At 36.9% G+C, this 13,599-nt stretch overlaps 1 protein-coding gene across 1 annotated transcript in view; it reads left to right on the plus strand.

The window, feature by feature from the left end:
* The window catches only part of MYO5C (myosin VC), a 36,743-nt gene extending 27,774 nt beyond the window's left edge, over positions 1-8,969 (plus strand). Inside the window, exons 34-41 of the mRNA XM_076347753.1 lie at positions 493-588; positions 1,557-1,711; positions 2,853-2,942; positions 4,253-4,403; positions 4,834-5,116; positions 6,146-6,320; positions 6,823-6,903; positions 7,162-8,969. Coding sequence (XP_076203868.1) covers positions 493-588; positions 1,557-1,711; positions 2,853-2,942; positions 4,253-4,403; positions 4,834-5,116; positions 6,146-6,320; positions 6,823-6,903; positions 7,162-7,314 — 1,184 coding nt within the window. The 3' untranslated portion in view covers positions 7,315-8,969. The remainder of the gene's footprint in view (positions 1-492; positions 589-1,556; positions 1,712-2,852; positions 2,943-4,252; positions 4,404-4,833; positions 5,117-6,145; positions 6,321-6,822; positions 6,904-7,161) is intronic.
* The last annotated feature ends 4,630 nt before the right edge of the window (positions 8,970-13,599 follow it).

Here is a 13,599-nt window from a genome sequence, read left to right on the forward strand (position 1 = left end):
TAGACTATATGATAAAAGATTAAGCCGGGGGCATCAGGTTCTGTCAACAAAAGTTAATACATAACCTCACACAAACTGTCTCCGAGCCAACAGAATTTTAGTTTTGCATCAGATGAGTAGCTCCTCCCATGACCTTCAAATGGCAGATGGTTCCTGATTTGAAATTAGTTTGTACAAAGCTCTTATAGCAAGTAATTCTTCACTATAGAATACATTTCAAAACATTGCAGAGGTGACTAATGTAGAGCTGTATTGTTGCTGTTTGTCTTATTAGTGCAAGTAATTCCACTGAATCCAATTAAACTAATCACATTGATAATATAAATGTTATTTAACTCATAATGCTTGGAACCATAAGCTAAGAACATTATTGTGAACAGGGCCCATACTCTGTTTATTACAGAGAAAACTGCTTTTCTCCAATAGTTTGTTCTAACGTGAACATTAGCTTAGCCGTTTACCTGCAGGTAACAGTGCTTTTGTGTTTGACAGCTGAAGCTCACATGCCAACTTTGTCCAAAGAGTACATTGGAATGATGGAGTACAAAAAAGAGGACGAAGAAAGGATCATTCAAAATCTGATCCTCGGTATTTTAGTAACGCTTCAAATTTTATCAGTAGTCAACGATACTCAGTGTAGAACACTACAAGAAAAACTACAAGGCGCCATATTTTACTTATGTTCAAAGTTGCCTTTTTTTTCCATTCTCTTACCACCAATATGACTTGGAGGCTCTATATTGCTCTTTTTCTACTGCCAGTCATTTCAAATATAGAAGTGCTTTATCTGCATAAAGATCACTTGTCTGACTCTACGTAATGCTGACTCTATCTTTCTTATTATTTATTCACTTATAAAGCTATAAGTCTCAAGAGCACTCCAGGGACTTGAATTTACTTTCTTCCTGGTCATCTGCTAAGTCTGTAAGTCATTGGGCTTATATCCATGTGTGATGGATTACTCTCCTGGCTGTCCCTTCCATATCATTCTCTTCACTGAAGGGAACTGTGCTTTCATGTTTCTCTTGTAGAGGAACTTTGTCCTTCCTCTGAGTTACTTCACAATAGCAATCTTACTGCCAAATCAGCTTTTTGCATTAGCTTACAATTAATAGTAAACTCGACAAATTTTCCATGTACATTAGTACCCTTGTAAACTGCTGCTTGGAAACATCTTCCTTTTCTCTCATCTGCTTCAGCCTTGTGAATGTTCATATCTTTGTGAACAAAGGCGTCTCATTAAGCAATGCCAGAATTTGATGGGGCCTCCAGTGGACAGTTAAATGCAAATTGCTTTTTGAAGTTGTCCTGTGTGGCTTAGCCCATGCTGGACCTTAGAATTTGCTACAATACTCTCCTATTACTCTGAAAAACTTAATTAATATCTTATGTGAACAATACTGTTACAGAAGTTTTCAGAAACAAACAATCAGTAAATCAATTATCAAGTGACTGGTCACTGAAGAAATAAACCCCATAGTGCTTGTCTTTTTCAGAATGATACATTGAATTGTTGAAGTTTTATATAATAAACGTGATGACTCTCCTTTATGCAGATTTAAAGCCACGTGGAGTTGTAGTTAATATGATACCTGGCCTTCCAGCTCACATCCTGTTCATGTGTGTGAGGTATGCAGATTACCTGAATGATGCTGACATGCTGAAATCTTTCATGAGTGTAACCATTGATGGTATCAAACAAGTTGCTAAGGTAGGAATTATGTTTGGCCGTACTGTACTTTCTGATTTTTAATATAAGTTTTCCAAGATGCATGCAGAGTAGCTGGGGAATGCTCACACTTCCATTTGCTGGTATTCCTATAATAGAATAATAATCATTAGTAACACTTTTTCTGAAGTTTGTAGTAGTATCCCTGTAAAGCCTCCAGGTAAGGGTATATTGTGCTGAACACAGAATGCACAGAATGCATTAACAGAAATTATGTTTTTCTGAAGAGCTTGTTGACAAAATAATTTAAAGTATTTTGCATTTTACAATGAGTAGCTAATTAGGTGAAGTGCACCTGTGCTTTCAGTACTGATAAAAGTCGGATGGACAGAAATGAAGGTTAGTATGTTTGGCAGCAGGCAGGTATCGGAATTTTAAGAGGTTTTTATACTGCTGTTCTACTAATATAATGTTTTTTTGACGTCATTTGGTACGGCAGTGTTAGTACCCAAATGATTAAAGTTATGTTGCCAGCCAGTTTACAAAATCAAGTTATAAACAAGAATTGTTAGCCTGTTGTCTCATCTGCATAACGAATTCAGCTATGTGACTGCTCTATTATGGATTTATAATGCAATAAAACACCAGACATGCTTTGTAGCACAGGCAGGAGTGGACTATGGTTTATGCAGTTGAATTTGTTGTATAGAGAATGCCTATAGTTCATTCGCGAACAAATTTATACCACGGTTTATCCATTAGAAAAGCTTGTGCTTACTTAGCTAACAAAAATAAAACATACTTACGCATAGTTAGAACTGTGTGTATATGTAGTTCAGTTTTGTTTGTGTATACAGGCGTCATTCACACTTTTTTGCAGGAAGGCCTCCAGTACACTACAACACTATACATAGAAATGTGTAAAACTTGGTTCAGACTTCTTAAATGACAGACTGGCTAAATAAGACTTAAAACAGTGTTTACTAGATAAAAGAGGGATCTTTGCTATATGTATATTAGCCTGAAAACACAGCGTGATTTGTTCAACTAGCATGTTATAGATGCCGTATGCTCCTGCTGTATATGGGCTCTTATACCAATTCTGTAATGGTCTTAAGTTTAGTTATTAAATTAACTTCATGAGGCAGTACCATTATAAGATTGCGTTGCTTATCATTTTCAGGAACATTCAGAAGACTTTGAGATGTTGTCGTTTTGGCTTTCCAATACATACTATTTTCTTAACTGTTTGAAGCAGTACAGTGGGGAAGAGGTAGGAATTATTTCATCAAATTATTTCATTACTTTACTTGTGACAGACTTCAATTGGAATTAAAAATAGTGATAATAGATAATTACTCACCAGCTCACCACTGTTCCTTCCAGATATTTAGATACTCATATTGCTCTGCAGTGGTGTTACATGTCTTACACAAATAATAAGACAGTGTAGAACTAACAGATCAAGTGAAACCAAGGAAACATTAAAGTGCTAAAGTAGGTTAAAGACATGATGTGGAAACTGCTACTTAATTTGAACTCTTCCACAGGAGTTTAATGTGACCTGGGCTTCAGATGTCCAGCTACATATATATATATATAAAAGTTTTACTATTTTGTAATTGTGACCATTCAAACACTTACTGCTACCAGTATGAGATTACAGAAGAAAACCTCAGAAAAGGAGCTAAACAATAAAACACCCATTTTTTTCCTTATTTCACTTGCTTGTTTAAGCTAAGTTTTAACCTGAAATACAAAATTCTTTCAAATTCTTTGAAATTGCAAACTCTTACTGTATTTTATTGCTAGGTTTTATAAACTTAGGTAGACTGAACTGAAATTGCATAGGCACATGAGAATATAGTCTTCAGGATTAAAGCAAAGAGGTACCATAAAGCCTTGGAATCACAGTAACTGTGTACTGTCTAAACAACAGTACTCGCTCTTGTGGTCCTATCAATAACATCTAAAGAGCAGTGGAGAATTGAAAACATTTAAACTTAATTAATAAGTCTTTTATAATTTAGTTGCAATAGTAGGGAAAGGTCTGAATCCAGAGTTTAGAGTTTTAATCTATATTTGTAATGAACATTCAAGACTTCACACAAGTTAGGAGTCAGTCTAGACTGACTCTGAAAGTCAGAACTTTCCTGATGAAAAGTCCAAAAATGAGATTCCTTTGCAGCAATAAAATGTATTTTTTTTTTTTTTACCAAAATAGTTTAAAAACTGCATTTTGTCTTTTTTTTTTTTTGGGGGGGGGGGGGGGAGGTGGCTTTTGCTTTCTGTTTAAGTGATTTAGGAATTGCTCCAAAATTCATTTGAATCTATGCATGTCTTTCCTTTGGCTTTAGCAGGCTTTAGGAACAGAGTAAACATCAACATAGACTGGAAAATTAAGTACAAGAAGCCCAGAACTGGAAGCGTCCATTGAAGTTAGCTGTAGCTTTGACTCATTCTGAGACTGTGTTCAGCCAGAGATGGAATGAGTTACTCTAATATAAACATTACATTACAGTAACAATTTATAATTATAATGTTATGTGATTTCTAATAATTATATTTACAACTTACTTGTAGGAATTTATGAAGCGTAACACTCCACGTCAGAATAAGAACTGTTTGAAGCATTTTGATCTCTCAGAATACAGACAAATCCTTAGTGATTTGGCCATTCGTATCTATCACCAATTCATTATTGTAATGGAGAACAACATTCAGCCCATGATTGGTAAGACAGCAGCAACCCAAGCAGACTTAAATGTAGCTTGTGAAGTATACGAATAGAGCATATACATGGAGGCAAAAGATGGGACAGACTTCTTTCTCCTGTTGATTTATACATATATATGTACCTGCATGTGTGTTTCTGCTCATACAAATTCCACTGAATGGTATATCCCCACAGGGTTCAGAAAGGCTTTTTCCTCACAACATTTCCTGGTGTGGGATAATGCTTTGAAACCAATTGACATTCTACAAAAACAAAAGGCTTTTTAAAATTTGTGTGCTCCAGAAGCCTTTGTCAGTATCTTATTTTTCTCATATCATTTAACTTTTAAAATATCCTGAAAGTAGGTTTTGTTCAATAATTAAGTTAACGTAACTAAAAGGAGCCTTAGGAGTGTTGGTCTTACCAGTTATTTTCCATTGTCTTTCAGTACCAGGCATGCTGGAATATGAAAGTCTTCAGGGAATTTCTGGCTTGAAACCTACAGGGTTCCGTAAACGTTCTTCTAGTATAGACGACACGGATACCTACACAATGACCTCCATCCTGCAACAGCTCAGCTATTTTTATAGTACTATGTGCCAGAATGGCTTGGACTCTGAGCTTCTAAAGCAGGCAGTGAAGCAGCTTTTCTTTCTGATTGGCGCTATCACCCTCAATAGTCTCTTCCTCCGCAAGGACATGTGCTCTTGTAGAAAAGGAATGCAGATAAGGTAAAGCCAGTAAAGTTTCAACAAGCAGTTGCTTGAGAATGAGTTTTTAACGCTTTTATGTAGTGTCCTTTATTGCTAAGTCACTGGATATCCTGTAACCGTTCTACTGGAAGTAGCTAATTGTTTTTTACTCTTTTGGAAAAAGTAGATCTTTGCCTTTTGGGCTGAGCTTTCTCAACATAACATATTACAAATTATTGTTTCCATGGAAACACTAATGGAGGAAAAGACAGAGAAAATTATGGTCTGGAATTTAAAGTCAGATATGTTTAGGATTCTTTCCACACTAGTTCACTCATGATGTGATGAATAGTATTTTTGATTCTTTCTTACTATAGTAAACAGGTGCAGCATCCCCTGGCTGGCAGACAGACAAAAGCCGACTTGCATTTTTCATGCCCTGTGATGAGAAAGGCACTGAGAGAGAGCCTTTGAGGGTTTGGATCGGGCATCATCTGTCTTGTTACGAGCATCAAGAGAACATGCTCCTAACTGTTTTGCAGAAGATACAGTTCATTTGTTCTCCATTAGACAGTCTGCAGACTAAGGTGAAAGAAAATCGGTAAAATGTAGACCTATCTGGGAATATTACTAGAAGAAAGCTGATAACCTTTAGGTCATCAGTTGTAAGTCTGGCCCTGCTTTGTAATGTGCAAAGATTGTTCTCATTTCCTGTATAAGTTCAGTTGTAAATGAGTATTTTAAAGACATACGCTTCTACAGTGTAATAGGCAATGCCAGTATATATTAGTAATTTTCTGTAAACAACAGCTAAACTAATAACTTGCTTCCTGTTATCCAAGCTTTAAGAAATAAAAAAATAAAAAGGATTGAAATATACAAGGGATTAAACTTACAGATCAATAAGCTATTAATTGATTTTTATGATCTACAGGTATGGTTTTTAACTTAAAATGTATGAATTCGAACACTGCATTAGAGGAGCATTCCTTCTTTAGAAGTCTTTAATGTAACTTGCTTGTTAGGGAGAACCTGACATTTCTGTTGTCCATTCATGGTTTAATCCAGATGTAATATCAGCTACTTGGAAGAATGGCTTAAGGACAAGAATCTTCAAAGCAGCAATGCCAAAGAAACTTTGGAGCCTCTAGCTCAAGCAGCCTGGCTCCTTCAGGTCAAAAAGATCACAGATGATGATGCCAAGGAGATATGTGAACACTGCACATCTCTTTCTACTGTGCAGGTAATGAACCATCTGTTTTCTTCTGGCAGCATCAATTGCAGAATCTTAGCTATCTAAAATAATTTGTTGCAAAGAGCTATTGGCCTTTCATTTGATAAAAATAGCATTCCTCAGCGTTCCACATTACCACTTGTTAAACTGAATTTTTTTAACTCCCTATTCCTGATTGTTAGCATTTTAACTGCTCCCATGGTAAATACTTGCCTGCTTTGTTCTATCCCATGTTTTTACTCCACAATGCGTTTTCTTTAATTTGTCACAGGCTTTTTTTGTTGTTTCCCTTAATTGATTCAGCTTTTTCTATATCTCTTTGATCCTGCTGACACCTCTGGAAATGGGTCATATATGTAACCAACTCATTAGGTCAAAATTCTCTCCTTATTGTAAAATTCTTTACTGGAACTTCCATTAAATATCAATACAGATATCATATTAATGCTTTCTTCTTACTGTCTTCTCACTTTTTGTGACATACTGAAATAGTCTTCTGTAATTTGAACAGATAGTTAAGATCCTCAACTCCTACACTCCAATAGATGATTTTGAGAAAAGAGTGACTCCATCATTCGTTCGTAAAGTCCAGGTAAGAGCTACAACTATTATTTCTCATATTCAAGTTACAGGATACTTCATACACACAGTTTTTGATGCTGCATAGTTATACTTGACCTTTACATCATATTGTTACTAAGTTGCTCAGCTTCTAGACATTTGGAACCGATCAAAACAAGACTCCTTAACATCATGTGAAAGCAAGATTTGCAATGGGAAGCAAACAATGTACTGTTTTTGCTTTGATTTGTAATACAATATTTTCTTACCCTTTCTGTTATAATTTCAGGCTATGCTAAACAATCGTGAGGATGTTCCACAGCTGATGCTCGATACCAAATATCTCTTTCAAGTGACGTTTCCTTTCACCCCCTCTCCACATGCCTTGGAAATGATACAAGTCCCCAGCAGCTTCAAACTTGGCTTTCTCACAAGGGTTTAATAAAACCAGTGCATTGGTATTTCCTCAGAGACTATATAAAGATGGGCGGACTTTCATGGTTCACTTCTCCAGCTGGTGGATAGTATGGCAGCTTGCAGTGAATTAAACTGTTAAAAACTCATTCTTGCATCAAGACTTAAAAAGTAGGAGTAACTTCAGCTTGTGATTTCATTCTCTTTGCTTACTTTTGCCACTTCGTTACAGTCCTACAATGATGACTTTATATCATCAGCTGGACACAAAGCTAACCACACAGTTTTTTAGCCCAAACCTGACAAGAAAAGCATTTATCTGACAAGTTTGCATTGGTGCCCTGTGAGCACCAGTCAGAGGGGAAGACTGCCATGTGATAAATGTTATTACTTTACAATTTTCCTTGCCTTCACTTCTTCCTGTAACGAGATTTTTTTCCAAGGTAGTTCTATTCATTGCCTTGATATACTGGATCTGTTTTGCAGTGTATTTCACCCTTCTATACTCTTACACCTTTATTTCTTTCATTAAAGTAGTCTTTTATAACAGTTCCTCCAGAAGACTGTAGTAGGAGGGAAGGGAAGGTCCTTCCACAATTGTTTGAAAAAAATCAATATAAATAGCTACATTGAAACTGGGGAACTGAGATGAGTCAAGAGAATTGCTGTTACAAACCCACATTGTCTTTTTCTAGGCATGCTGGCTTGGCTCACTGAATGCTTGCCTTGCAGTTCAGGCACACCAGACAGCTCTTCAGCCAGGGGAAGGACTCAGGTGCTCTTCTTGAAGACTGATTTCAGTTTTGTTCTCTGCAGTGACAAGTCTGGATTTTCATATCAGACATTATAGTAGAAAAGTCAGGTATAAAATTCATGTCATGATCCAGGTTTGAATGACAAACTTGTTTCTCTAAAAAACAGGAGTCATCTGGTTTGGGTCCATCTCTAGTGCAGTGTATTTCAGAATATACACTGAGTATGCACACATGTGCCCATCTTCTTTTTCCCTTTCTTTTTTGCTGGTTTCCCTCTTCCAGTCCAGACACTGAGTAGGGGTGAATGCAGCTAATGTGGTCTGGCCTTACGGATAAACCACGCTTAATTCCTTACATTTCATCTTCATTTCATTTCAATCGCAGGATCCTTAGAAGCAGAAGTGGTCCTCTTTTTGCTCAGCCTTCTCCCTGTAGTCAGAATGCAACAAACAGTAACTTCATTTAGTACTGGACCCTGTCAGAACAACTGGAGAAACAGCACTCACCTCACCACAGTGATGGCTGTACTTAGAAGTTCCTCAGTAAATAATGCTAGTTTTCTAGCTAGTCTATTAGACATAGTTACTAAAATTGAGTACTAAAGCTTTGAAATATTTAAGGCATTCTAATGAATTTAGTTAATTTAAATACTACAGGAAGGAACAATTGATGTGATTTTTTTTATTACACAGTGTTAGTACTGCTTGTTGAATTTCACAGAAAAATCTGTAAATATAAAGAAGGAATCATTCTTGCTATGCAGTGTTCTTGGTGTTTACTACATACAGTGAAATATTCATGGTGATATCCGCAGAGATATATTCAAAATATATGAAGGAAAAATTGTTTTGTTCAATAACAATAAAAGCTGTACAAAATATCACAGACATGTAGGTAGACTAGTATTTTAATCTGTTAAATAAAGTAGCTTTTAAATCAATTTGTAGTGCTTTGAGTGATGCAACAGTTATGTTTTCAGTATGGGATCATTTGAAAGAAGTTACTTGGAACTATGTGAACATTAGTGAATACTGTCAGTCTTGTATTGCACCATAAACATTTATTTGATGGTCCAGTTGCTTTGCTGTAACACTGTGTGTCTTCCTGTCAGAACTGGAAGTCCTGCTGTCCAAGGCTTCTCAGGAGTTTCGGTAAATATTTTAATGCAAGTAAGTTTTGTTGCTGTAACGTGTAGAGCCTTTTTTTTACAGTTACTGGAGCTGTATGTCTGTTACCTGGGATGGTATGAGTAAAATCACAGTCCACTCTTAGGTCTACATCACATAGAAGTGTCAGAAGGCATGTATGTCTTTATGAAAAAAATTGCTGATCAAGGAAAATTGCTCTGACAACTTGATGCTAGGTTACCTTGAGAGGTTTGTGTGAAGTACGCTATTAACACTGTGTATGCAAACAACAAAATATATTTTTTAAAAGAAAGTTAAAAATGATCAGTGTCTACTGTATGCTCTCAGAAAGTTATCTTGCTTTTGCTGACATTAATGCCTTCAACCAGTGTGTAGGTACAAAATTGTTTGTTATCTGTAATTCTTCTAGATATAAGGAGCAGTTTTAGTGAAGACAGATACATGAAAGAGGCATTACTGAGGTTAACTTTCCTTGAATGATAGTAAAGGAGGAAGTTATTTCATTCAAATGGGAAAATGTCGAATGATGATCCTTACTGCAGTGGAAAAGCACTGAAACGGCTTATGGAGAGATGTGTAAGATGCTATTGGCATCTTTGGATGCGTTTAGGCACGTGACTCCTGCAGTTTCTGGGACTAGGACTCAGCAGCATAGGTGGTCCCTTTCAGTCCTGTGTTCCCATAATATTCTAATAAAAAAGATTAGGACAGGTTGCTTCTACCCAAGTCTCTGCTGGGCTGAGACCTAATTTCCCCCCCCCCCCCATTTTGTCTCAGATCCTCTTGACTATCAAATGCAAACATCTAATGGCATGATTTCAGTGACTTCAGTAGAGTCTCAATAGTAGATGTGACTTTCAGCACTTTTTAAATTTTTCAGATGTGTTTTCATAAATTTCCCCCAAATTTTTTAAAAGAGTGCAAAACAGCAATTTTTAATCTTACTGATTTTAAATCTATCGTCTTAAAACAGGCGAATAGTAAAAGAATATCCAAGGAAGAACCAGCATGGACACTAATCAATTTTTTTTACTTTTAAATTTCGTTAAGAATATGAGATAGACTTAACATCGACAGTGTTGTTTGTCAGAATGTCAATTTGATAGTTGGAAAAATCAGTCATCAGTCACCTCCCCCGTATGTTTAAATTTCAACATTTGGAAACCATCCAAAAATTGCTGCTATATGGAACAGGCAGGTAAGATCTTGTTTGCCTAATAGTTTATGTTCTTTATTCTATATTCTGAAAGAGGGCAGTTAAAATAAAGCCTGTAAACTATAATCGTCAGTACATAACTGACCTGAGGTGATACAACCGGAGAGGCTGAGCTTTAAATACCCTTTAAGTAGACTTAATAGGAAGGTTGCCTTTCTACGTTAGCAGTTGCACACGGCTTATTTAGTCATCTTGAGAATCTCCAGGTTCTTGCTGTTTGAAAAGGTGAGTAATTTTGGATATTTATCAACAAGATTCATTGTACAAAATTTCTCTCTAAGTAACATATTTCTTAATGTTTCACCATGCTGCCATTTTTAAATTTCTACTGTAACTTTAAAAGCATAGTAAGTTTAAAATTTCAGGCTACAGTGCAAGAAGTTGTAATCTTTTTAGACCTCTTTGGTTTAAATAGTTTATATCTTTAAAATAGTATACAAATCCATCATTATCACAAACAATTTCAGGTACAATAATTCTTTTAAATTATTCAGAAGTTTTGTTGGCTTCTTTTGTAGCAAAATTTTGCTAATATGTCATAATCTCATCTGAAGTAAAATACTGATAGCAGGTATGATTCACCCTGTATGTTACTCCAGCAAATTCTCACACTTTATCAGAGATTAATTCTGCCCAGAGTTTTTATTCCAAGCCTAATAGATCCTTGTCTAAAGTCTCTAGATCTAGTAATGATATTTTGTTCAAATAAGATGGCCTTTTTCCCTGTAATACTTTAATTTTACACTTCTTCTGAAGTGAAAGTTTTCCTCCCAAAGTCTAGCTGGCCTAGTGTCTTGAGGCTTCACACCAAGTATATAAAACTGTGATTATGTCAGCTGAGTTGCCCTCAGCGGGAACCACTAATTCTAAGAACCTCGGAATAACAGGTTATTCAGTTGTAAACGTCCAATTTTAAGAATCTAGTAGAACTGAGCCCTGGTGCTGTAGTCACTTTAAATCTATGAGCAATACTAGCACAGAGAAGCTCCCTGAAAGGATGGCAGCGTGTGGTCTCTGGCTCATTGTTTGCAAAAAAATGAATTAAAAACTTCAGGACATATTTCTTGCTTTTCATCAAATGGAATGTAAATCTCCTTGACTGCGTGTAGCTGGCTGAAAGCTCCGTGCAAATTTCAGATTAATGCGCTGTAGCTCCTTTCAGGACAGATTGTTTCCCACACATTTTGGGATGAAGTTACACATCTCCTGGAGACAACAGCAAAACTTACTGACTTGAGTGTGGGCGGGACTTCTGAGTTTATCATCTCATTTTTCAAGTAGTCCACTGAAATACTTAAGAATAAGCAGCAGAAGGCAGGCAGGTACATAGAATAAAGTTTGGTTTGGTTTTCGTATAATGTCCAGCCAAACAAATTCTAAAATCTGCATAGCTCATTGAATTTCTTTTGCTCCATTTAAATGTGTCTTGTAATAGCTTCTTCTAATTGTTAACCATAAACTCATTATTTATGTACATGTCTAAATAATGTTAAAAGCTTTCATTTTAGATGTGGTGAAAGGTCCCATTTTCCCTATGAAAAATGTACAGAGAAAAGTGACACTACAGTATTATTATTCTTTGTTTTTCTGACTCTCAAGTAGTTTTTAATTCTCTGTTGATGATAGTCCTTTGATCCTAGAGATGCCTGGCTTGAGAACAAAAGTGGGTTTATAATGACCCAGCTTTCAGTGTGCTTGAAGCATCAATTTCTGCTCAAGCAGCACGTTGTTCATAATATGCTGACTGAATCCTACGGTCATCTTTTCAGCTTTAAAAATAATGCATAATACTGACTATTTAATAGTGCAGTGGAAAAACAATAAATATTGATCAGTGCAGATTTCTCACAAATCCAGCTGTTGTTACACATTTCTGGTTACTGTCTGCTGACAGTAGTTAAGTAAAAACTAAAAGTAATTTCCTGCATGTAGTGAATCCACGTGCACAGTGCACACTATAAGGATGTGTAATCAGCGCACATTATAACACAATATATATTTTGCTTTGTATTTTTCTTCATAAAAATATAATCTGCAGAACATGTGACTGTCTTGCATATAGTGACAGTTCATCAAGCTCCAGAGATTAGTCACAGAGAGAGATGATCCAGCCTACAGATGTCTATATACGGTCTAAGCTGCATTAGCTAGCAGAGCAGTAGTGGGAAGCTTTGTGCTGGACTGGAATGCACTCTTTCCTTCTTCTCCGTCTCTTTCAGCTCTCTCGAACCGCAAAGATGTGCGACCAGACCTTCTTAGCAGTTGTATTTGGTCCGTGTGACAAGTGCTCCAAAGAGAAGCCCCTTAGGGCTGTTTACGTCAAATCAGAACAACTCAGCTACTGCTCACTGTGTGTGGAAATGGTACGTTACTGATTTTATCAGCCAGAATGTGGAAAGACTTCAAAAAATGGGGGTTGGATGTGTTAATGGTCTGTTATGTTGGATTTTTCTGGACAGCAAATAAGCATTGCTAGGCCTGTAGACTGCCAAACAAACACCTCTGCAGACACCTGGTGTTTCCACAAGCCTGCAACAGAGGCAGCCCCAGGGTTCGAGGATACTTTTTATGTTTGGAAAATGGCCACCAGCTTTTTCCCCTAGGGTACCGCATTCCTCAGCCATGCAGATGTTTTGTTCCTGTCTAAACTCTGGGGTATATGTGTGCAAGTCTGCTTGGCCTATCATCTGGAGTGTTTCCCATTACCTTTAACAGAACCTAACAAAAAAAGATGAAGCCATTGCAATAAACTCATTCACTAGTGACTAGGGGATATGAAGTTCATCCAGTCTGTCTCAATAAAAACGAGACACAAGTGAAGTGCTGTCAGAACTCCTTCGTGGCCCACATTTCATGCTGAGACCATGTTGTCTTGTACGCTATGTGCAGTACTTGGGTGAGAGCTGGAGGTAGCTACAAAGAGGATAAGGTGGGAAAAGGTTGCACAGCGGTGGAGTGTCTTCTGTCACCCTGTGTGTGCATCACCACAGGAGGTGGTAATGGGGGAGATTAGCAAACCTGCTAGCCTGACCAGCAGGTCCTGCCAGAATACCTGCATGAAGAAGGGATGATGTTGGAGGCTTTCTAATCTCCAGCAATTACTGGTGAGGTGGTATCCCACTCTCCTGGTAGGGAGCACTGTTCTAGAAAGATCATGGTGGGTTTTTTAGATGAAATACAAAGCTAAGGTCATG

Source organism: Aptenodytes patagonicus, chromosome 10 (assembly GCF_965638725.1).
Source record: "Aptenodytes patagonicus chromosome 10, bAptPat1.pri.cur, whole genome shotgun sequence".
Classification (NCBI taxonomy): Eukaryota; Metazoa; Chordata; class Aves; order Sphenisciformes; family Spheniscidae; genus Aptenodytes; species Aptenodytes patagonicus.